The 26,773-nt window shown below is 38.6% G+C and overlaps 1 protein-coding gene across 2 annotated transcripts in view; it reads left to right on the top strand.

Annotated features, from left to right (window-relative positions):
* The window catches only part of TDRP (testis development related protein), a 68,244-nt gene extending 41,854 nt beyond the window's left edge, over positions 1-26,390 (top strand). For both annotated transcript variants that reach the window (XM_072142356.1, XM_072142357.1), the window contains 2 exons: positions 22,786-22,889; positions 24,848-26,390. In XM_072142356.1, the coding sequence (XP_071998457.1) occupies positions 22,786-22,889; positions 24,848-25,193 (450 nt within the window). In that variant the 3' untranslated portion in view covers positions 25,194-26,390. The remainder of the gene's footprint in view (positions 1-22,785; positions 22,890-24,847) is intronic.
* Positions 26,391-26,773: the final 383 nt, after the last annotated feature.

Raw genomic sequence — 26,773 nt, forward strand, 5'->3', positions numbered from 1 at the left:
CTCCATTACCTTAATTGGTAAACTGCTTTCTAGGTCAAGGGGATGGTCAGTTTAGATTATTATTTGGCATATATGAGGATCTCGCTATTTAGCAACAAATAGGGCACAACAGGTTCAGTGCTAGAGAGAACCCAGTTGTGCATTGACCAGTTTGGGAGTAATTTGAGCAGGAGAACAGACCGTTGCAGACTGAAGAGCTTACATGTGCTTGAATTGTCACACTTTCACATCTTCCACTGTTCTGAAACTGCTATACTAACCGACTCATCTCAAAACCGTGTAACCTCCAGTCTTGCTCCCTCCTTGTGAGAGAAGTTCATGCGTTAATACTCATGTCGCCCTGTATTCTTTAATCATCCTTAAATAGGGGACCTTACTACCAATTAGGGTGATGAGATTAAATTTGTTTATAGGGGTGCATCCTCACAGGGATGCATCATCACAACTTGCTTTGGCCTCTGTTTTAAGAACATGGTTATAATCGGGTTGTTTACATCACTAGATCATTCGGTGCACAAAAAAAACTCTGCTCTAAACAAACAACAATAAAAAGCCCAGGAAGTATCTACCTACAAGTAGAATTACAATATTACTAAACACTTGGGTGCCAGATTGAGAATTGTGAAACAAGTACATATATAGTATGTACACACTTGTATTATAATACAAACACCTTCTTTTGTAGAGTGCAAAAAAGTTTGAGACTACAGATTCCAAAAGAGGCCTGCTTCCACGAGACCAGAAAACATTTTATGGAGAGGCACCATTGACACTTTTCAAATAAAATTTGAAATACTATTTCAATCGTTTTTATGTACAGCACAAGGCAAACGGAAGCCCTTCTGTTTACCTTCCGTTCCCATTGACTTCCATTCAGCTTCTCATATGCATCTGTTCTTTATGATGGAATTTCACTATAGACACCACAAACCAGTTCGCGACCGCCCGCCGTGTATTCACGGTGGCAGTCGGGTCACGCTGCATGGAGAAGGCTCACAGGCTGAGCCCTCTCCATAGCCGGTAAGTCTTTGGTGCATGTTGCAGCAAAGGCTTACCGGTAACACCTGCGATTGGTGCTAGCACCGATTGCGGGTGTTTTCACAGCGATGGCTGCCGGCAGCCTCAAAAAGATAGCGGCTCATGGGTGCCGCCATCTTACCTGGGATCGCCGCTCCCTGTGACGTCATCCGTCTCCATGGTAGCCTCGGGTCTTCGTTTTAACCCCTTCATTACAATGTGCTGATAGCACATTGTAATGAATGAGGAGGAAAATCCCCATATACTGCCATACTGTAGTTTGGCAGTATATGATAGGATCGATCAGACAACCTAGGGTTAAAGTATCCTAGGGAGTCTGAAAAATAGTAAAAATAAAAATAAAAAAAAAGTTTAAAAAAAAAATTATAATAAAAAAATCATAAACACATTCGGTATCGACGCGTCCAAAAATGCCCGATCTATCAACCCCGTTTAACCCCCGTAACGGAAAATAGCGCCCAAAGTCGAAAATGGCACTTTTTTGCCATTTTGAAAAATCAAAAGGTCGTACAGTACTAAAAATGATATCATTGAAAATAATATCAAATTTCGCAAAAAATTACACCACCCACAGCTCCGTATACAAAAGTATAAAAAAGTTATCAGCGCCAGAAGTTGGCAAAATCAAAAAATAAATTTTTGTACAGGAGGTTTTAATTTTTGTAAATGTATGAAAACATTATAAAACCTATACAAATTTGGTATCCCCTTAATCGTACCGACCCAAAGAATAAAGACATGTCATTTGGGGCGCTCAGTGAAAGCCGTAATATCCAAGCCCACAAGAAAATGGCGCAAATGCGTTTTTTCACCATTTTCACTGCAGTTGGAATTTTTTTCCCGCTTCCGAGTACATAGCATGGAATATTTAATACCATCACTATGAAGTGCAATTTGTTACGCAGAAAACAAGCCATCACACAGCTCTTTACGTGTAAAAATAAAAAAGTTATAGATTTTTGAAGGTGGGGAGTGAAAAATAGACATGAAAAAACAGGAAAGGGCCTGGTCCTTAACCGATTAAACAATAGGAGTGATGACCCTGCTCACAATATATAAAATACAACTATTACAATTTTATACAATTATTACCAATAATAGAGGAACGACATGAATTTGTTATAGTACTTGGCTCTAAACTGCTGTGACACTGCTGCCCGATGTAAGGGTAACTTACTGCCTTCAGATGTGTGTAGGCTCTCTCTAGTGGTGGCTGTATGCAGCTCAGATTTCATATTATAAACTGCTCAGGGAAAATGAAAGCTGAGCTCCGAATGAAAGCAAAGCTGCTCTTGTTGCTTGTGGCAACCAGACACTTCTGTTAAATCTCCCCCAGAGGTCTCCCATGGATTTTGGTTACAAAAATGGTATGTAGGTATTTACCATTTAGTTATATATGTAGTATATTTGGAAGAATACGCATTGAGTAATAGAAAAATCTCAGTTTTATCATACCATGAATTCTGGATGGATGAATTATGTGTATTTTCTGTGTTTTTACATGCACATTTCACCATACAGCCTGTATTAGGTAGCAGGCCTAGAAATCTATGTAACCACACCTTTTGTTTATATTGTCAGTAGCAGCAGAACTGTGTAGAATGGATTTATATTGTAGGGTTGTAGCTAGACTGTAAGCACTCTCTACAGATCGCTCCCTAGCCCCTCCCCTCTGCTGTATTATCTAACAATAATCCTGCTACTTCTCTTACATAGAGATATGGAGTGGGGAGCTTTTCTGTGTTTGGGGAAGAGATCTCATATAAGAGAATGGACAGTCTTGAAATATAAATAAGATTATCGGTTTTGCTGCTGTTGGCAACAAGTACACCCACCCTTATGGTTACACAGATCTACAGGGCCTATACTTAAAGGGGTTATCCGGGTTTAAAATTTTTTTTATGTCCGGGCTGGGGAGGGCTATTTAAACATAATAAACATGTACTTACCTCCTCCGGTGCTGCCGATGTCCCGCGCCGCGGCCCGTCTTCTCCGTGCGCCGATTTCATTACACCGGCGCACAGGGAGCTTCCGGCCGGCCGGAAGCTCCCATGCGCACCATCTCTCAGCGCTTACAACGCTGAGAGATAGGGACGCATGGGAGGAGCCGTCCACATCGCGGACCGGAAGCTCCCTGTGCGCGGCTTCCGTGCCCCTGTTTGTTTACAGGGGCACGGATCGAAGTGACCGCGGCGCGGGACATCGGCGGCGCTGGAGGGGGTAAGTCCATGTTTATTATGTTTAACTATCCCTCCCCAGCCCGGCCATAAAAAAGAAATTTAACCCGGATAACCCCTTTAAAGGAAACCTACCACTTGTAGTGGCAGGTTTCCGATGGAAATACCGGGCACCAGCTCAGGGTGAGCTGGTGCCGGAGCTTATTTTAGTTAGTGTTTTAAACCGCGGTATCGCGGTTTAAAACAGTTTTTAAACGTTATAGCCGGTGCAGGCAGGTACGCGCTCGGCGCTTACCGTGCACGCGGCTCTCATTCACTTCCTATATAGCCGCGCGCACGGTAAGCGCCGAGCGCGTACCTGCCTGCGCCGGCTATAAAGTTTAAAAAGTGTTTTAAACCGCGATACCGCGGTTTAAAACACTAACTAGAATAAGCTCCGGCACCAGCTCACCCTGAGCTGGTGCTCGGTATTGCCATCGGAAACCTGCCACTACAAGTGGTAGGTTTCCTTTAACACTGTCTGCAGCTTTATGTGGTCAAAGCTGCTAACAGACTGCCTCTTGATATGTGTAGTGCTCACTCACACTCTAGTATAACCTTGAAAGACAATACTACCATTTGTATCTCATTGTGTAACTACATGTGACAAATCCCACCTAAAAATAGACTTGTGTGGTGGAGAAAAAGCAATACTGTTGACAGAGCAAACACATTGCATGAGTCAGTTTTTATTCCATTTTTGTTTTACTAAACAAATCGAATACACTATAAATATTTTATAGTGAAGACAATCTGGCACTTCAATTTGTTCACATCCTTGTTAAAGGGTCCATTCAGAAACTGCATTCAGAATTGCATTAAAAAAAATTGTGTAGCAATCGTATTAAACATAAAACCCATCAAAAAACAGATTGGGACCGATTTTTCTGTCTGGTAAATTGTTAAATGATTATATATATAATCATGGAACAGAGTACATTGTTGTGCATCTTTTGATCTTAGTTGGTTAGGCATGCTCATATAGGCAAAGCTGTCATTTACCAGCTAAGGACTTGAAAAACCCAGACTTCTAAGCCCTGAGCTGGCTAGAATAGGAAAAGTCTTCGGGACTATTCTTTTTAATTATTATACTTTCTTTGTACTTCTTGAAAACCTTTTTTGAGGTTTTATTTTACTGATGCCAAAAATCAAGATTTGAGCTTGTGGTGACATTTCACTGATCTTTCAAAAAGATCAACTTAAACTGGTTAATGTTTTTCTATTCCTAAACGTATGCCAAACTTGTATTTGATAAACCATTATTTCCTCTTTTATTCTATGTACCATCAAGAAAATCTACCATCAAAATCTTACGTGATAAACCAGGTACACTTATTCATAGATCCTGGCACAGCGACTGTGGTAACCTTGTTATGTTTGTTATCCATGGCCTCCTTCCTTCTAAAATCAACATTTACAATTATGCTAATGAGCCTGAAGGCTAATATATATTTAATGTAGTGTGTGTGTTACGGTGCCTGGATCTAGTAAGTGCCCCTGGTTTATCATGCTTTCTTTTGATGGTCGATTTCCTTTAAGTATTTGCTTACACTGTTCCTACTTTATTATGTTTAGTTAGTTAAAGTCGGGCCTTTATCAGAGCCATGATTGATTATCCTACAGAAAGCTACAGCAACAAATTCTGTGTCATTAGCTGAATTCTTTCCCATACCAGTCTAGCATGGTGAATGGTTAATGGGTACCAAAGCCTCCAGCCTCATTCTTGTTTCCTTGTCTGAGCCAGTTAGCGCAGGTTCAGTATTTCATAGCACAATCTTTAACTGTAGTTGTTGGGGTTTTTTTTTTTTTTTTTACATTCCTGCTAATTGGGAATATATAAATTAATTTATTATGTTAACCCATGTTTAGGCATAACATTTGCATCTAGGTAGATATTGCTAGTAATTACGTTTATATAGGTATTCATACACATCCATCATATTATGGCCTGGATCCTGATTACTTTCTCCTAAAACCAGGTGTTGTAAGTATGTTGCAAAACATCAGGTCTTATTTCAATACCAATTTCAACTTCTCATTTTCCTGAATTGCAACTTCGGCTCCAACCCCACGGTCCTGTTTTCCTGGTCCCTCTAGCAGTGCTTGAGATAAACACATGCATTCCTTTCCAGTTCCTTATTACATTAATCTATATTAGAGGAGTTACACCACTGCGCATGTACAAGAATGTGTGCTGCACTTTATCTAAATTAAAAGGACGGTCGGGGGAACACAGGACGCGCCGAAAGGGAGGATTTATTTTTATCTGCTCTAGGTTCTCAAGTATTATTACTTTTATGCTCTAGGGGTCTCCATTATTGTCTTCTATGGAGTTTCCAACATTTGTCTGCACTGAGGATCTTTAGTTTTATGCTCAGGGGGTCTCTGGCTCCAGTATTTGTCTTCTCTGATGGTTTCCAATATTTTAAGCCTGCTATGTGGTCTCCAGTACCATTATTATCTGCACTGGGGTCTGCACTATTATTGTCTGCTCTGAATGCAGTACTTGGTTGCTGGCATGGTATTTATTGCTGTACTGTTATGTATCATTTCTGGGGTGGTATTTAGTGCTGTACTGTGGTTGTTTATCCATCTATTGTGCTAGTTACTGATGTGGCCCCTTAAAGTTGAGCAGTATAATATTGCCTTAGACCAATAAATATTATATATTATATAAATAAATATATCAGGAATAGAACAGAAATTTAAAGGAAATTTTTATTTCCATTTTATCACAACTCTGACTCCACCATAATTGTCACCGACTTCCACTCCACAGCTCTGATACTGGCAATGGCTTTCTCCCCTCTAATCAGTAAACATAAATATTAGACAAAATGTCTGTGTATTGGTTGTTTCCAGGTAGACACAAAGCAATGTAAACTAGTGGCACTCCTACTTGGTAACCCTTTATAAAAGTATATATTAAAATGATTATTAATAATTATTTAGCAAAATATATTACATGGGTTCTAGACTTTACATTTTATGACTGTTAAGCTCATATTAATTCATATCATGGACATTCAGCTTGTGTGTAAGTCTTTACGCAGTTTAAAAAGTCTCTCTTAAAGAGAATCACATGGCCATCCATCAAAGATTATTATGTAGTGTCCTAATGGATAGGTTTATCCCATATCAGACTTCAGGTTTTGTGTCAGAGATCTGAAGCTGGGCCAAATGATCCAGTCAGATCAATTTGCTTGAGGAGATCAGATTATATGATAAGATGATTTACTTTACCTGACTGCAAATACCTTTGAATTAACAGCGTCAACTTCATGTACAAAGTATCTTTCGGCTGTTGCAAGCAAAGTTAAATACAGTTTCCCAGTTTTCCCTTTTCAGTGTTGTTCTAAGGGCATTTGGGTAGATGGATAAAAATCTTAAAGCAGTTATTGAACAGCAATGTTTTCTGTTATTAGTCCTTTACATAAAAATTATGCTCTACGTGAAGGTGTACTTACCCTAGCAAACTTTATTTTCTGTCTACAGGCCTGCAGATCAAATGACCTATCAACAGCATGAGTTCATTACTATATGGATGTCCCCTCCAACTACTGATATGAAAGTGGTTATCAAAGAGGGTTGCGGATACAGTCCTGTTGCTGGAGGGTCATATGACTTGTGGCTCCTACAGACAGAAGTGAAAATTTACCAGGGAAAGTACAACATGGGTGACCCTACCAGGGTATTGTACTTACCCTGATAAGCTTTCATATTAGTGGCCAGCCCCTTTAAGATTCTAAAACTAGTCATAAAACATTTCATCAAAATGGATTGTAGCATTTCAGACTTTCATTTTTTTATTTTGTGTGAAAATCTTTTGTTGTTAATGAATTGTTAAATATGCACCAGTATTTTAAGTTTCATAGAGGCTATGCCTGGTATTGCAGCATAGTCTTATTCCCTTTTTCATGAAACTGCAGCCATCAGAATAATGTAAAGCTTGTGGTAAACAATAAAAGTACCCATGCTATTGTATGGATGTGCGTATGGTCTTTTATGGTAAGTTTATCATAGGTTCACTTTCATTTGAACAAGTGCTGTATTAAATAAAGGCTTCAAGAAACTATTGGGGCAACAAGATCCACTAAGACCTAATGTTAGTAATGAGAACCTGCACCACTGCGATCAGTGATGGAGAAAGCGCTGGAGGGTTTCATGAAAGCCACAGTGCCTGTTGTAAGAGGACTGTGTTTTGTCATATGTTTGTATTGCAAACTTCTAATTCTGAAGTGAATTTACGTTTGTTAAGATATGTATTTGTAGTTCATTTTGGTCTATTTTGCATATAACTATAGCAATTTATTAGTATCAGCTTGGATTTTTTTTTTTAAATCCGGTCACCATATATGTTTGTGTACAGGCGGTCCATGACTTGTTCGTGTACAGACAGACCTCACTGTGACCTCTTGTGAAGTTCTCTGGATGCTTTACTTTAGTCCAAGGCTGTAATGATCAGTTTGAAGTGTTTGTAATGAAATTGTATTTATAATCCCTTGTTCCCACGACAGCACAAAATTTTTAGAAAATCCAATTGTTAACATTTTCTTTGTGTGTCTGGACTTACAATTATAAAATATACCAGTTCCGACTCTCATACAAATTCAACTTAAAGGGGTATTCCCACAAAGACAAGTTTCTTATATGTGCTTAGGATAACAAAATAACACATTTTCTAAATCACTGTTATTAACAAAAATACAGCATTTCACAGATATAATCCCAACCTGTCTCTATCAGTCCTGCTGTACATAATTTCAGTTGCCCCTAGACAAGACCCTGTAACTTCTACCTTTAGTGTCTTCTTTGCCTGTAGCTATGCCCCCTGCATTGCTTGCACGATGCTCACAGACACTCACTTCCTGCCAGAAAACACATTGTGAGCAGAGAGAAGCTGCAAACTACAAGGAGATAAGTGATCTGGGAGAAGGGGGAGACGGGCACATATCTGTGAGAACAGAGATGTAGTCGTGCTAACATTGTAAAAGTCTGTCTGCCTCTGTCTGTCATGCCTCTGTGTAAAAAGCATCTCATGCATCTCTCTCTCATCTATCTCATCGCTCTTTCTATGTATAAGAAACATGTCAGAATCCAGATGAAAGTGTATTTACACCTGTACCCTGACAATATAACCACATTGTCAGCCCACAGAACTAGATGGATCATAATGTGTCTGCTTAGAGAGGCCACACCCTGGAATCTAACACTGACTATCACTGAGTAATAGGAGCCAAAACAGCAATAAAACTGAATAAAACTATAAAGTAAGGGGTTAAAATGATCTTTATTGTGTTAACATCACTAGGGGATTAAAATGGGAGAATTTTCTATTGTGGGAAAACCCCTTTATGACTAAACCTAAAGAGCTTATCTTGTACGTAACCTGGGGACTTCCTGTATTTCAAATCTTGGTTACATTTATTGCCCATAATTGTGGTGTGAATGCACAGCATTTTAGAGGGAGGTTGTATCTGTACGCCTCAAAAAAAGAAATAAGAAAAGTATATTATATATTATGAGATATTATGATGAAATTTTTCACTGTGTTCCCAAAACCGCTGGTTCTCATTTTAGCCTGGAGTTCTAAAATTTTGTAACGAATATTTATACGAATGACTTGCATTCTGTATGGGGCAATTAATTATACTTTAATATTTTCCTAGACAGCATAATTTGTAGTGGGCCCAAATATGCATGTTAACCTTGGACAGTATATACATACACAGCACTGTAGTTGCTCTGTTATTCCAAAAGTCAACTAAATATGACTCAAGCAATTTATCAAAAAAAAATTTCATCCTTGATGGTTTACAGCCAAGGAAACTATTTTCTGCAGCTCTTAATTCTGAGAGTTGAGTTTTCGTTAAATTCCTCTCATACTTATTCTTACTCTATGATCCAGCACTGCTGGGTTTAGTTTGATATCTCTGCATAAAATAATTTAGGAAAAAATGATGGGACATTGTGTCAGTTTCATTTTAAAATATACAATTTACTTCACTGTACTATTTAAATCGCTGTATCGGGATTTAACACTTTTTAAACTTTATAGCCGAAGCTGCTTCGGTGAACGGAGGTACGCACTCGGAGCACCATGTGCGCGAACGTGCACACGGCTACATAGGAAGTGAAGGAGAGCCGCACGCACGGTCGCGCGCATGGTGCGCCAAGCGCGTACCTCCGGGCGGCGAAGCAGCTTCGGCTATAAAGTTTAAAAAGTGTTTTAAACCGCGATACAGCGGTTTAAAACACTAACAAAAATAAGCTCCGGCACCAGCTCACCCTGATCTGGTGCTCGGTATTTCCTTCTTACACCTACCACTTTAGTGTGGTAGGTTTCCTTTAATAGGGACTTTACATAGGTAGTGGTTGGAGAAGAAATTGATAAAATCTCACAGTCTAGTGACCTCATTAGAGGTACTGCAGTCACTACCCCTTTCCCTCTTATGTACTGGTCAGATGATGGAGACATAGCTGCAGGTCCTGCTATCACCAATCTCCACTGCTGAGACTCCACGCTACAGGTCAGAGCTAGTGGCTTCTGCTAAGGGGAGTTATCTCTGTGCTGTTAAGTGGCACATTACAAAAATGTAAAATTAGCATTTAACCTTTTAGAATTGTACATACAGGAAGTCCCGGGTCATGCAGAAGATAGGTTCTGTAGGTTTTTTTTCAAGTTGAATTTGTTGTAAGAATGCTGGGTTGTCATAAAAACCAGGATTGGCAAATAAAGCTGAATTGCAGACACCTGCTGTGTCAGCTGATCATTGTAGCCAAGGACTAAAGTACTATAAATTACCGACATCCAGAGGTCGTTTTGTAACTAGGGGTCGTCTGTAAGTCGGTTGTTCTTAAGTAGGGGACTGCCTGTACTGTTTGACATTGACAGGGAAGAAAAGGTTACATTTTTATCTTAAAGGGGTTTTACACCTTCAGCAAATAATTGATATGGTTTGTATAAGGAATAGTTATACAATTCTCCACTATACTTTCTGTATCAATTACCCACAGTTATCTAGCTCTGTGCTTGCTGTCCTTCAATAGAAAGTTTCTATGTAGATATCTTTATATAGAAATCTGCCCGTGGGCATGTGAAGTTACACAGGTGCACAGCTCGTTAGTATCACAGAGAGTAATCAGAGCTGTGTGGTCTAACGATCCATGCACCTGTGTGACATCACCCCCCCCCCCCCCCCCGATTTGTGTTGCTTGAAAGCCAGCCCGAATGCGACACGAAGCAATCCCCAAAAAGTGGGGAAAACCAATGAAAACCATTAGTAAATAAGCCCCAATGTGTCTTTTAAATGATTTTTATTGTAAGAATAAGACTTTTAATTTTTGAAAAATGTGAAAAAACTTTAATAACTTTATAATTATATGTATAACTTTAATTTTTTTCAGCTTACAAATCGGTGTGAGGGCTTGTTATCAGCAGGATAAATTGTCCATTCAAGTAGCAGCATTTAATATATAAATAGGTGGTAAGGTGTAATTTTGGTGACAGGAGCTTGCGGTCTCCCTTGATGTCATGTTGGGTGTCTATTGTATAATACAGCATTCTGACTTTTTATGCATTAGGCTCAGCTCATGAGCCTTCTCCAAACAGCCTAAATGGAAATCTACCGCATGGTATAAAGCTTAACCCCAGCATATCTTTAACATCGACAATCACAGACTGGTTCCTTTTGATAAATTTTCTATATGGATTAGGAGCCCTTCCTTCGAATTAACATACAGATAAAAGTCTTATACAAAAGGAACCATCCAGCGATTATCGATAATAAAGATATGCTGGGGTTAAGCTACAAAGCAGTGGTGGTGGTGTTTTTTTAGAGGTCAAATCTGGTGGTAAGGTTTCCCACCTTCTTCTGAAAATTCATGGTATGATGTGGTTTAGGTTGTACACAGATTTAAATAAAAAGTGAGGTCCCACAAAAATGGACGCTTTACACGACTTTGTACACCAAACTATTAAAAAGCTCGAAGCTGAAATATAAAAAAAGCTTTTTGGAATGTGAGAAGTAAAAAATTAAAATGCTAAAAATGAAAAAGGATGTGTTCCTTAACCAGTTAAAGGCAAAACGGCCATTGGATGAATTATTAAGGGAAATGTCATGAAAGAAAACCATGAATTTGGCCATAGTATCCCATTTTTGCTTCGCTATAATATTCCATTGCTTGAAATAGAAGAGCCACTAGCAGACCAGCGTTCTGTTTTATTATACAGGATAGTGGACTTTGACATCTGCTTTATAAACAGTTCAAACACAAGTGATTTTATACAATGTATAAATAATTCCTGGAATATCCCTCTTTCCTTTCATAATCTTTCCGTTTCTGCATTTACATTGTAGTAAACTTTGTTCAGACTGTAAAATAAAGCAGCTTTGTTACATTACAGGATATAATCCCTTGGTTTATGAAAGTCTATTTTATTCACTATTGACCTCATGCTTCACATACAGTGAGCGTATTGGGGCAGTTTATCAATCTGTAGTAATGCGTGCCAAAAATCCATCTTGAAGACCTTGAAACACTTTTGGAGCAAAATTTGTCATACATTTAGTCCAACTTTGAGTTGACAGTATAAGCTATGGCTGATTTATCATTTAGCATCAGACCACTTGATAAATCTATTGTGGTATAACACGGTCTTTCCAACTCTGTACTGACTTTTTGATACCGCATCACTGGGGCAGAGTTATCAAGAGTATCTACACTCACTAGCCACTTTATTAGGTACACCTGTCCAACTGCTCGTTAACACTTAATTTCTAATCAGCCAATCACATGGCGGCAACGCAGCGCATTTAGGCATGTAGACATGGTCAAGACAATCTCCTGCAGTTCAAACCGAGCATCAGTATGGGGAAGAAAGGTGATTTGAGTGCCTTTGAACGTGGCATGGTTGTTGGTGCCAGAAGGGCTGGTCTGAGTATTTCAGAAACTGCTGATCTACTGGGATTTTCACGCACAACCATCTCTAGGGTTTACAGAGTATGGTCCGAAAAAGAAAAAACATCCAGTGAGCGGCAGTTCTGTGGGGGCGGAAATGCCTTGTTATTGCCAGAGGTCAGAGGAGAATGGGCAGACTGGTTCGAGCTGATAGAAAGGCAACAGTGACTCAAATCGCCACCAGTTACAACCAAAGTAGGCAGAAGAGCATCTCTGAACGCACAGTACATCGAACTTTGAGGCAGATGGGCTACAGCAGCAGAAGACCACACCGGGTGCCACTCCTTTCAGCTAAGAACAGGAAACTGAGGCTACAATTTGCACAAGCTCATCGAAATTGGACAGTAGAAGATTGGAAAAACGTTGCCTGGTCTGATGAGACTCGATTTCTGCTGCGACATTCGGATGGTAGGGTCAGAATTTGGCGTCAACAAGATGAAAGCATGGATCCATCCTGCCTTGTATCAACGGTTCAGGCTGGTGGTGGTGGTGTCACGGTGTGGGGAATATTTTCTTGGCACTCTTTGGGCCCCTTGGTACCAATTGAGCATCGTTGCAACGCCACAGCCTACCTGAGTATTGTTGCTGACCATGTCCATCCCTTTATGACCACAATGTACCCAACATCTGATGGCTACTTTCAGCAGGATAATGCGCCATGTCATAAAGCTGGAATCATCTCAGACTGGTTTCTTGAACATGACAATGAGTTCACTGTACTCAAATGGCCTCCACAGTCACCAGATCTCAATCCAATAAAGCATCTTTGGGATGTGGTGGAACGGGAGATTCGCATCATGGATGTGCATCTGACAAATCTGCGGCAACTGTGTGATGCCATCATGTCAATATGGACCAAAATCTCTGAGGAATGCTTCCAGCACCTTGTTGAATCTATGCCACGAAGAATTGAGCTAGTTCTGAAGGCAAAAGGGGGTCCAACCCGTTACTAGCATGGTGTACCTAATAAAGTGGCCGGTGAGTGTATATATATATTTTTTGGCTCCATATATAAGATAAGTCACAGGCATCTGTAATGTTGTCAAGTGCTTAAGCCTTTAACTAGGTTATGTATGTTAGAAGTAAATTGGTTAAACCAGAAGCTTTTGTCAGGGTTGGGAAGATGTCTGAAAATCTTGTGAGATATAGGAATTAGAAAGTTATGTTTAACCATTTTCATTTGTTCCTTGCAAAATAAGGCTAACCTTTATAATTTACCTGATGACCTTCAAATGGTTAAACACCTACTTAATGGGATTATTGAAGCCTCATATCCCCTGCTGTTCCCTGAAATTTTCCATTCCAGCACTGAAGCAAGTGCCTTTTCCATGCAACTCCCACTCTTTGAAATGAATTACCTATCAGAGAGATACAGCATCATCAAGACTCTAAACACATCTTTAGTGCAAATCTCTTACAATATACAGGACATTATAAAATATGGTCTATCCCAATTTTGTGCCTACTGTGATAAAAGTATATAAGAAATGGTTGACAATGTTGTTCTTTCTCTCATTACACCCCCTCTGCTGTGATTGATGTCCCAGATCACCTGGTGTTCTGAAGCGAGGGGTACTCTAAGGCATGGAGAGCTTAACTTCAGGATGACTTTATACAGCTGAATTACATCACATCAAAATTGGTTTACTGGATGACGCCACCACTCTTTGGTCATAAAAGAAACCTCTTATGAAGGGTTTTAATCTGCTTGATGAGATACTTATAGTGTTTTTTCTATTTAAATTTTCGGCTCCATTTTAAGGGCTTATAAACAAAAGGATAGGAATACGTTAAGACAAACTTTGACCAACATCCTAATAATTATGCATATGCCTAAAAAAAGAGGCTTGTAACAGAAGCCCTACTTACAGCATACCTTGGTCTATGCTTAGTCTGGTATTGCGAGTAATTAAAGGGAACCTGTCACCACATTTTCACAAATACAGCTTGTAACAGGTTCTCATAGAGTCCTATTAACTAACTGATACCCCTCTTTTAGCTTAAAATGGTTTCCCTTACATCTACATAAATCAACTTTATATTCTATTACCTGGCATCAGACGAGACTTGTCCTGCTTGGCGTCCTCTCCCATGTACACCTCACCATATTCCTCTGAGGTCCTTTACCCAGTTATGTTTGCAACGTCTTCCCTATGTATATATCTTGTCACATGACATTATCAACGCATGATCACAGCAGCCTCTATGGACTTCTTCTCCTCTGCCTCCATGGAGGCTGCTGTGATTTCATATGATCAGATGCATATATGGGGTAGAATGTGTAAATGTATCAGAGCTCTCTCTCTCAATGTTTCACATAGCAGCATGTTCTGTTGCAATTAGACCTGTCAATCAGGCAGGAACAAGGAGGCAGGGCAATGCTGTAACCACTGATTATGCAGGACCTCATTGAACTTACTTACTGTCTTTGGACTCACATCAGGTGAAATTTCATATAAGCTTACAAATTGATTTTTTTTACATTGCAGCCATGTAAAGGAAACATTTAGGAATAAGGACAATGCTTTTTAATCAAAGTTTTTAATGAAGTATTTATTATGGGGGGTTAATTTGCATGACAGGTTCTCTTTAACTAGTTCTTAAAAATATGGCATCAAGGGATCTTGTTATAATCTACAAGATGCTCCAAAACCTTAAGCATCTAAAACCATATAATGTATTTGTCTTTTTAGATCTCCTCCATTATGATTGGCAGCCAAAAAGTGATTTTGCTGGCAGATAATACAGATCTCTTGTTGATAACCGGATTCCGTAACTTAATGAACCACTACCAGTATCAGGTCAAGAAGAAAAAAGAACTCTTCCAAGCCATGTTACTTTAATGGCCTAGCGTGGCAGTATTATCCCGAACACCCACTTTGAAGTGATATGCAAATAAGAATGCCCCCTCTGCTGTGTTTGATGTGCCTGTGTCCAGGGATGTCATTATAGGCTCTCCCATGGTCCACATGAGAAGAGCTGGACTTCAGAGATTAGTTCTCCACCTCCCTGACTTACAATTAAATTGCATACCACTTCAAAGTTAATCTTCTGGATGACACCATGTTTGATCATAAAAGGAAACATACTGATAGCGGTTTATTAAGTTCATTTATACTACAGGTTCTCTATAACCAATCAAGTATCTCTTGTTACCATTACAGCTTCACAAGCTGCTAAAATCTTTGGTTACATCTTCTTGTTAGACCTTGAATGTTTCCAGCTATCATCAACTCGCGTCACAGTTCAGTGACACTGTCTACAGGCCGGCTGACTGTTACAATCTCACCTTTCAGCAGCTTCTCATCAGATAACCTGGTACTCTCATTACAGCGGCAGCCTGTCAGTGTGTGTATCAGTAGATGCTTTACCTGCCAAATTCTATAAATCTAATACATTGATCTGTGATAGTTTTATTGCTTTTTATGTGTATTCAAGTGTAATCTCTGCAATGTAGGATATGTTAATGAATAGACATGCCTGATTATTTTCTCTGAAAGGAGCTTATTTTCTGGTGCATAGTTTTCAAATTTGTATGTCCAGCAGTGGAAGGTAAACCCATATTTGCAATCCATGCAATTGCTTGGGTTGCCCATTACAGTTATGGGAAGCAGATGATTTTACCAGACCAGTTACTAAAAATACTGGGGTGAGGCCGGATGCAGACTTGCATCCTTTCTGCATCAACGTCTTCAAAACTACGATGTCACCATCTTTTAGCTTCGTGAAGTGCATTGGAGGGTTTCGAAGGTTTTCCATAATTTTCTAATTTTCCCTGGGAATAACAATTCTGCCTCTTGTCAGTTTAACAGCTTTCTATGTAATGCTTTTATTATGCAAATAGTTGTGTCTGCCCATCACAAAACCTTCCCTGAAAGAAATGACATTATAACTGTAATAATTATGATAAAACGGCAGTCATAGATTATATAACTAAGCTCAATCCTATTTTGTTTTTTTGTTGGATAACTCTTTTAACACAGTTTAATAATAATATTTAGATACATTTAGATTTATTTTTAAAAGCTTCTGGAAGAATCTTATCTTCGGAATTTTTAAGTTGAGCAACTTTAAGGGAGACAAATCGGCATGCTTCACATCTGCATCCACAGCTACCCTGTCTGTTTAGGTGAAGCTGTGGCCGTTAATGACAATGCCAATGTAAACACTTTGGGTCTACAATAAGCGCTTAGTGTGTTTTCTTTTTTTCTTTTTTTTTTTTTTTTTTTTTTTTTTTTTTTTTTTGTCAAGGTGCCCAATTCTCCAACTATATTTATGGAGTTTATTGACATAGCGGCAGATTAAAACTATCTTGTTGCTACACATGAGAACACAATTGGCAAGAGTCATGGTTGATGAAACTTGTGTTTTTACCCTATACAGAAAGGCAATAGTAGACATGGTCAGGTTTTGAAGTAGTACAGGTTGTTGCTAGTAAATACAACATCATTCTTTTATATAATTATTATCCTGAAGATCCCTACAAGGTTAAACATAATTATTTTTCCCCTTGTGCAGGAACTGCTTTTGGCATACTGTCATATAGATCAATATCCATATTGTGCTGCTCGCAACTTTCTTTCTAGATTAATTGCATATTTCTGTTCTAAGCTACTTGTCATAAGTCTTCCTCCGCAGCAGAGAAGTGGGTGAAGTCTGATCTCTTCCTGTCTTTGCCTATTGCTTTTTGTTCTCCTATGCAATAACTTAACAGCAAATCTGGTGAGAATCCTACAAGTAAATCTACTGAGCTCTGCATAGTGTATACATGCAGGATTACATAGTGAAAATATAGTGGGGCATATTTACTTAACTTAAATGCGGCGATTTTTCCTAATCCGTAGGGTTTTCGTTCGGCCACGCCCCCCCCCGATTTCCGTCACGTGCATGCCAGCGCCGATGCGCCACAATCCGATCGCGTGCGCCAAAATCCCGGGGCAATTCAGGGGAAATCGGCGCAAATCTGAAATATTCGGGTAACACATCGGGAAAACGCGAATCGGGCCCTTCGTAAATGACCCCCAGTGTCTGCTTCCATCACATGGAGGAAGGAGTATGTAGCATGGAATAAATATTAAAAACCAGCAGTGAAATAGTGCTCAAACACATTCTACACTTCATGTAACTAAGGGTTAACAGCTTCCCTGCTGTGAAGATGTTTCCAGAGAGCAGAGGATGGGGAGGTTTCTGCAGAAGTGGACTGATGGAGAACAGCTGAGCCCTTCCACCTATCTATTCTTTGAAGGAGGCTTCTCCATCCACAGAGCTGTATAGGTAGCAAAGTTGTCCCACATTGCAATAGCTATTGATCTGTAGGGAAAAAAAAGTTGCCCTTTAATAATTTTAGCTATAATGAATGTACTGGCAAATAATGGAAACAAGGGTGACACACCACCATCGACCACTTGCACTTGAAATTGTATACTTACAAAGTAGAAGAAAGGGCAGTAACAGTCTGCAGAGCTAGATAGCTTTATAGGGTAGCCCCTCCGTTCCATCCTTTTAAAAGGGCCTGGTTCTTTGATTTCTGTTAATGCAGCAATAAATTAACTAGCATATTTTATAAATCAATCTATTTTTTTTATAACAAACAATATACCCGTAGGAGAAAACATGCAACATGGTTACATTATCTCAAGTAATATGTAAGTTACTCATTCCTTATTTTCTCAAATGTAGTTATAGTTATGGGGTTGTGTGGCTGCCAGAGGAAAGCTGGGTGGGAATGACAGACCCGGGAATGTTGGGACTTTCTCTGTTCTTCAGACTGATCTAGCTAATGCCTAATGGCAGCTAGCTAGAGAGGTCCTATTAAAATAATGGGAATACTTTTCTGAAAGTGACTGTATCCTGGAGAAACAAAAGCATGTGGTACTGTTGGTTTCCTCCGGGTCCTCCGGTATCCTCCCACACTCCAAAACATACTGGTAGGATGATTAGAATGTGAGCCCCATGGGGACACGAACTGATTTGGCAAGCTCTGTGCGGCGCTGCGTAAACTGTGCGCTATATAAATAAAGGAATAATTATTATAATAATAAGGCACCATGTGAAGAGACAGAGCTTGTCTACTGACCTGGGTTTCATATACTGAGGACTGCAAACCTGCTTATGGACATTTGCTGTTTTGTGTAGTCAGGGAAACATGTGTACATGTGTTTTATTCCTGGATGTTAAGGCTATGTTTATTTTCTGTATAACAGCAGATAATTTCTCTGTCTGACTGCATTTCTGACTCGGTTTTCCTGCTTTGGCTAATACCTCATGTTGACACCTATGACAACTATAGTTTTTCAGTTGGTTAAGATTTGTCTAGGCCTCTGCTAAATATCAAACCATTAGTCGTGCACATACTTATTCAGTGTCAAAAGAAACAAAACAAAAAACAAACTTGACTTCCTTTGGACATTTCCATGTTTTATGGACCTTTGTTTAAGCAAGGTGATCTGTACTCACTGAATTATTTAGCAACGTAATCAGACCCCTGCAAGTCATTATTTTGTTAAGCCCTTTCAGCAATTTCAGTCCTTTATCTATATCTACATCCCCTATTATTATTCATTAAAACTGTTGAGCCTCTGTGGGATTGTGAGTAAACATCTGTTTTAGGGTCCAGTCTCTTATAATTTGAGGTCTGAACATTTAAATTGTTATTTTTAAGCCATTCCCATGTAGATTTCCTTGATATAGGTTGATTATTTGAAAATGGCACGTTCTGCTGTGCAGAATTCATTCTAGGATTCTCTTGTGTAATTTTTTTTCTGTATTTGTTTTTCTGTGCATGTTTTTTATTTTATTTTCTGATTAGATACATTTTGTGTTGACAAAAACCTAATTATATCATGGTCATTCTATATTGTGATACAATAAGGCGTTAAGAGTGCATGACAGAATAAAGAACAGATTTCACCGCATTTTAAATTTTTTTTTCCAGATTCCCAGTACATGCCATGAAATATCAAATCACATCAATGAGAAGTAAAATTTGTTAAGTAGAAAATAAGCCCTCACACAGTTCTGCACACTGAAAAAATGAAAAAGTTAAACATTTTTGAAGGTGGAGAGCGAAAAATGAACGAAATTTTTTTTAACCCCTTACCGACATGCGCCGTACTAAAACGTTGGGTCCTCTCCATAGCCAGTAAGTCTTTGCTGCATATTGGAGCAAAGACTTACCGTTAACACCCGCGATCGGTGCCAGCATTGCCGACGGGGAGCGGTGATTAATTGCCATGACAGCCTGGGGTCATCCGAAGACCCGAGGCTGTCTCGTTTTAACCCCTTCATTACAATGTGCTATCAGCACATTATAATGAATGAGGAGGAAAATCCCCATATACTGCCATACAGTAGTATGGCAGTATATGATAGAATCGATCAGACAACCAAGGGTTAAAGTACCCTAGGTAGTCTTAAAAATAGTGAAAGTAAAAATAAAAAAAAGTTCACCCCCCTTTCCCTAGAGCTGATATAAATAGTAATAAACAGTAAAAATCATAAACCCATCTATCAAAAAAAGTTTTTCACTGCGTTCAACCTTGTAACGGAAAATATTAAGTCGAAAATTGCACTTTTTTGCCATTTTGAAAAATATAAAAAACTCTATAAAAAGTGATCCAAATGTCACACAGTCCTAAAAATGATAGCAATGAAAACGAAAAGTCGCAAAAAATTACACTACCCACGGCTCCGTACGGCAAAGTATGAAAAAGTTATTGGCGTCAGAAGATGGCAAAATAAAAAAAAATATTTTTGTACAGGAGGTTTTAATTTTTGTAAATGTATGAAAACATTATAAAACCTGTACAAATTTGGTATCCCCGTAATCGCAACGACCGAAAGAATAAAGTAGATATGTAATTTGGGGCGCACTGTGAAAGCTGTAAAATCAAAGCCCACAAGAAAATGTCGCAAATGCATTTTTTCACCATTTTCACTGCATCTGGAAATTTTTTCCTGCTTCCCAGTACACGGCATGGAATATTAAATATTTTCACTATGAAGTGCTATTTGTTACACAGAAAATAAGCACACAGCTCTGTACATGCAAAAATAAAAAGTTATAGATTTTTGAAGGTGGGGAGTGAAAAATGGAAATGAAAAAAAAAAGAAAAGGCCAGGTCGTTAAGGGGTTAAATGTCAAGTTCAATGACTTTCCTTCCTCCGATGTGATCAGCTGCCATTCTCTATGAACAGATTGAATAGATCTTTCAGTGGGTCACATGTGGCTCGCTAAGATAATGGCAACCTAGCAAGGAACTCGGTACAGTAGGTTCAAAATACTATAAGCTCAGGCTATTGATCTATTTAGTACTGTATAAGTTCTAGAAGGCTTGAAGCCTTTTCTTGTCACTTCTGTACGTTCCAGGCCTCTATTTTGAATTCTTGTGGTATACAGCTAATGGTGGCCCTGGATTGTATGAGTAATTGTAGGCTGAATTCCTGGAAAGAGATCTGGCCATTTTTATCCTTTCTTGTCCTTTCCTTCTTCCTGCCTATTGTGGGTGCTGTTTTTCGCAGCATGTTATAATCAGACACTTGGCAAGAGATGTAGAGACATGCATTTTCTCAGTGTGAGTGAGCACAGGAGAGGTTTACTCCATAGAGTTTAAGTATTGTCAATTTTCCCCTGCATTCCGGAAACCAAGGAAGGAAGCATTCTGAACTCTCATATAACAAAGAGAGAAGCAGGCAGCCTGTAACTGACAGAAAAACAAAAGTACTTTAGGATCCTCAAGGGTGCCCTTTTATAATATGTATCTTAGTGTTGCATATTTTGCATGTAAGGTCTATGTCAACGTCAATCAAGAATATGCATATAGCCACTTTATCTGTCATGGATCAGCCTCAGCAATCCCTCAGTTCCCTGTTTTGTCTTTGGATTCTAGGGCCATACTTTATTAGCTTAATGGAGCAATTTTTTCATAAATAACCAATAATCAACAAATGGTTCTGAACATTCTATAGCTTCTATATTGTATTTTTTTAGCAGTTTTCCCCTCTGATGGCTCTATGTGAGTTTTCAGTGCCCTCTGAGCTGGTGTGTGGAGAACTAGCTCTTCCTCATTTTAATTCCTCCCTTTTTCATAGAGCTGCTATATAACCTAAAACCTTTTAGAAAGCTCTATGAAATTGGAATGGAACCAATTTTGTAAGAAATATAGAGTGCATGATAGGAGACAAGTGTAGAAAGAAACATGTCTGTCTAGTACAATGGGGCACATTACCCCCAGTCCTGACGCGATCCCCTATCCGGACTGTCCAATGATCTTGGCGCGATTCACCAAGATCGTGCGCCCGAGATCCTGCATGTGTCGCATCCCCGCTGAGGTCCGTCGGAGTTCACCATCTTCTTCCTGGTGTATGTGAGTGCATTGTCTTGCGACACAATTTGAATTTAAAATCCCGCGCTTAGTCCGAATCAGTCAGGTTTTTTTTACAATTAAAATAAAAGTAAACAGAGAAAAGGGCCTGTTCGTATGACTTGTGTACAATGATCAAATGTCAGCCAAGCATCTTCTCAGTTGTCAGCTGCAATACAAAATTGCAGCATATAATGCATCGGAGACCAGCCAATTGCAGCTAGATTGTGATGCTTGTGGAATAGCCTTGGACTTGCAGTAGGGTAAATGCCACAACCCTTCCACTTTGTGCATGCAATTAGCCTAAATGTCTGCTCACAACAGATTAATAACTGATAAATGATATGATGTTATATGAAAAAATACTAATCTTAGGTTTACAAAGGATAAAATTGTTTAAAACAATGAAAGGTTGAAGACTTCCAGGCAGGTACACAATGTAAGAAGCAATTCAATACCAAAGAAAGAAATATATATTATTGGTACTGCACCATTGTGCATATTCTATATAACAGAATCTTGTGAATATCCCCACAAATGTATAGCAGTAGTGGGGAGTCTGCTGGGGACTAATCTCTCTGCATAATATTGATAAATGGTGCACAGATTTCTTGTTTCCCCGATATACAGCAGCTAACAGTGTCTGCTCTGCCGCATCGGGGAGACAAGAACTTGTGGATCATATATCAATATTGTGCAGACTTCAGTTCCCAGCAGAGAGATCAGTCCGGGGGATGGCACTTCTCACTTCTCATGAAAACAACTGGGTTCAGAGACAAGGGGTTAAATATACAAAGTTCAACCCTTACCTGCTTTCCCCAGATTTGAATGGCAAGGAAATGAAAGTACGTGCAATAGGAGATGTGAACAAGTGAACCTTTATTTGCTACTGTCTACATAAGTAGAGGTTTCCTTTCAGACTTCTTATTCTGTATTGTTCAGATAACTGAGTTAAACTTTTACCATTCTTGAAGGCTGATATTGTTATTTGTAAAGGCTTTCTCCATGAGGATATAAAACACGCAGTGTTCCTAGCTCTGGGATAAAACATTCAGTGTTTGACGGCATGTTGATTCTGGAAATGAGTTGTATGCAGGATTCATATTTACCATATAAATTACATAGAGACGCTGAATCGCCTACTACTCCTATATTTATTTGAAGGTCCAGATCATATGAATAAGCTTGTTGTTATTCTTCCTTTTCAGGTCCAGGGTGCAAGCTTTCGTGGCTGGAAGGATGTGACTTCTATATTTAACAAAGATGATGAACAGCAATTGCTGAAAGGATCAAAGTCTCTGAAGTCAAAAGTGTAAGAAACCATGGAAAATGAATTAACCAATTGCACTGGCAAATCATATATTTATTTTTCGCCTGGAATATGCTTCATGCTCATCTTATTCTTGACAGTCAGGAAAAATCTATATGTACCATAACTGACATATGCAACGACTATATTCATCTGTACTAATGAATTATCAAACTTTTATTGTATATTTGATTAACCCCTGTGTGTCTTTGATCACTAAATCCTGCTGTACATTTAGGAAGTATAGATTTGCTCAATAGTAAATTATTACTGTGTAATGCAATTAGGCTGTCTGTAGTGCATGTGCCAGATAATAGCATGAGGCACACAGGTAATGAACATGGTGACTTTTTTTCATGGGTGTTACAATTACAGGCAGTCCCCGGGTTATGTAAAAGATAGGTTCTTTAGCTTCGTACTTCATTTGAATTTGTATGTAAGTCGAAACTGGTATATATTTTTTTTTTTATTGTAAAGCTATGTGTATCGCTGTGGAATCTGTGTGTGCTTTATAATTAAAGGGATTCATTAATTATTTAATTAGACACCTTCCAGCATATCGTTTTAACCTGGTAGGTCCTACTGTAACTAGGGGTCGGGTGAAAGTACACATTTGGCATCATTATAAATGGGAGAGTATGAGGGCTTTTATACATGAATTTTTTTGTTAAAAAGTACAGTACAGACAAATGTTTGGAAGCATGTTCTCATTTAAAGAGTTTACTGTATTTTCATGGCTATAAAAATTGTAGATTCATACAGAAGGCATCAAAACTATGAATTAAAACATGTGGTATTATATACTTAACAAAAAAGCATAAAGCAACTGAAATTATGCCTTATATTCTAGGTTCTTCAAAGTAGCCACCATTTGCTTTGATTACTTCTTTGCACACTCTTGGCACTCTCTTGATGAGCTTCAAGAGGTAGTCACCAACAGTCTTGAAGGAGTTCCCAGAGATGTTTAGCACTTGTTGGCCCTTTTGCCTTCACTCTGTGGTCCAGCTCACCCCAAACCATCTCGATTGGGTGCAGGTCTGGTGACTGTGGAGGCCAGGTCATCTGACGTAGTACCCCATCACTCTCCTTCTTGGTCAAATAGCCCTTACACAGCCTTAAGGTTTGTTTGGGGTCATTGTTTTGTTGAATAATAAATGATGGTCCAATTAAACACAAACCGGATGGAATAGCATGTTGCCGCAAGATGCTGTGGTAACCATACTGGTTTAGTATACCTTCACGGTGGGAACCAGGCATGTAGAGTCCATTTGTTCACTTTTTCTGCATCACACAAAGATATGGTGGTTGGAACCAAAGATCTCAAATTTGGTCTTATCAGACCAAAGCAAAGATTTCCACTGGTCTTATGTCTATTCCTTGTGTTCTTTAGCCCAAACAAGTCTCTTCTGCTTGTTATCATGAAGGCTGCTGTACACCGTCTCCTCTTAACAGTTATTGTAGAGATGCGTCTGCTGCTAGACCTCTGTGTGGTAGTGACCTGGTCTCTAATCTGAGCTGCTATTAACCCAATATTTCTGAGGCTGGTGACTATTTTATTATAATTTTTTATTAACGTTTATTGCATCATATAGTTTCATATTGTATTGGGAACTGCGTAGACAATTTGTGTAGTCTAATGAGAAACCAAATACAATATCTCCATTGTCCCATGAATTATAATTTTACAGCCTTTACAGTGTGTTAAAAAATATTATACTTTTGCTTCAGGCTCTTTTTAGTGCATATTTCCAGTGCCAAAGGGACTGGTGATTTTTGCATTTTCTGAATTCCAATACTGATAAACTATCCTGAGAAAAGATCACCAATATCAAAGTTGGGAGCCAAATAAGATTACGTGGTTTGCTCACTGCATTTTCTTCCAACCATGTAAAGATGCTTGACTTGGTTTACGCAACCTTATACATCTGTGTAACCAATTTTTGTATTCTTCTTTGATGTAGAACTTCTGTGAAGGCAAAAGACGAAGTCAAAACAGAGAAGAAATCTGGCTTTTGGGACAGTTTGGCAATTAAACAAAATATTCAGCCAAAGAAAGCTGATGAAATTGAGGGCTGGGAGCCCCCACAAATTATGGTTGAAGACCCTCCATCCATTGCAGAAGACCCTTTAGATGATAACCATTCTTGGCAAAGTTGGGAAGAAGAAACCAAAGGATCCTCTAAATATACTAATTTGGCAAGTTCTGGAAACAGCTCTAGGTGGAGTATTAAGTCAGCGGGTAAATTGGTTAGTATTAGGCGGCGAAGCAAAGGCAACCTAACTGAAAATTGGGAAGAGTTAGAATGACAGAGCTAGAAATCTTTCAATATGCAATATCTTTCCACAGGTTTCATGGATTTCATGTCATTTTATACCAAAATATCCTAAGTATTGTATACCTATGTAATTTTATATTTAAAGAAGTCCTTTGAAAAAATTGCACTCGTAATCAGTTTTTTATATTCGTCTAAAATGGTTCACTTTGTTTCAGAAGAAGAAACCCACCTGTAAAACACTTTAGGGGTGGCCCTGATTGTGCCTACACAACACTTGGAAAACTGAAATGAAAGTTGGTTTTACCAAAAACAGTAATTCCTTTGAGAATGTATACACTGGTTGTAATTTAGATTGCCTTATACTGTTACTAGTAAAGGGCATCTGCCTTGCACATTAAACTGTCAAGTGCCTGTATTTCACCTTGATAATGTATTTGTGATGCACAGCTTAATTTATTGTTAAATTAATTTACATTTCCGTTGCTTTTATATTAGAGAGATTTTTTTTTTGTAAAGAATGACAATTGCATAGTAGAAATGTGTTTTGCATAGTATTTTATGAAATTAGATTTTTCCAGCGTGAAGAGTACTTGACATACTTTTCTTATGACTAATCTAGTAGTCATGGTTGTGTACTTTAGAGCTTACTGTCAACTGGGCTGAAACTAGTGGACCCAGCATGCCCTGCAATATAATATGTGTTCAGGATCATGGACTCTACAATGATCAAGCTCTGTATAGAGGGCAGATATTTTTACCTTTTTCTCTGTTTTGACCTTCTAGAGCCTAACAAAAAACTGTGAACAAATTTTTAGACAGATTATAATGGGAATTGTTGTTCTACAGCCGCTGTAGAGTCATCGGCTGTCTACCTCTGCTGTAGACCAAAAAATAGGTTTTTATTGTTATTTACTAAAAAATGTCATTTGAAAAAGGCTATTGCATGTTAGATTTGTTTTGTTTTGGATATTTTTCTGTACATGTAGAGTAAAATATAGTTTTATGAATATTCCATTGTTGAGCTTGCCTGTTGCTGGCACGCATGGTTAACAGCTGGGAACTTACCAAGGTGAAATAAGTTAGACTGCCTGTTCAGTCGGTCTCTCCATGCAATGTTGTAAATGTTCTGTATGTTTTACGCATTCTTATTCCAGTGTCATTGGTGAAGTAACTGAAGAATATTCTTTGTATTTTTTCATCTTGAATAAAGAATTCAGTTGCACCCATATTATTGGTGATGTTTTACTTAACCAAAATGCTAAAGTCTTTGCTTTGATTACAGAAAAAGAGCCTTGTGTACAGGAAGTGTACATGGCATTTTTATATTTACTTTGTGACTTTGTATAAAGTGTAACTACACTTTAACACAATTGCGTTAAATAGTGTAGATTAAGATAGTAAAAAAATAGAAAAAATGAAAAGCGTATGTCCAAGAGAAATCAAAATATAAATTACATCTTTAGTCATTCATATACATAAAAACACTTAAAACAGCACACATAAGTGCCTCAAGCAAACAAATGACCCCAGTATCCAACAGTATAAAGGTCAATAATGGTAGCCAGGTAATCTGCAACTGATGAGAAGTTATGACCTAAGTAGGTACTTCTA

Source organism: Engystomops pustulosus, chromosome 3, assembly GCF_040894005.1.
Source record: "Engystomops pustulosus chromosome 3, aEngPut4.maternal, whole genome shotgun sequence".
Classification (NCBI taxonomy): Eukaryota; Metazoa; Chordata; class Amphibia; order Anura; family Leptodactylidae; genus Engystomops; species Engystomops pustulosus.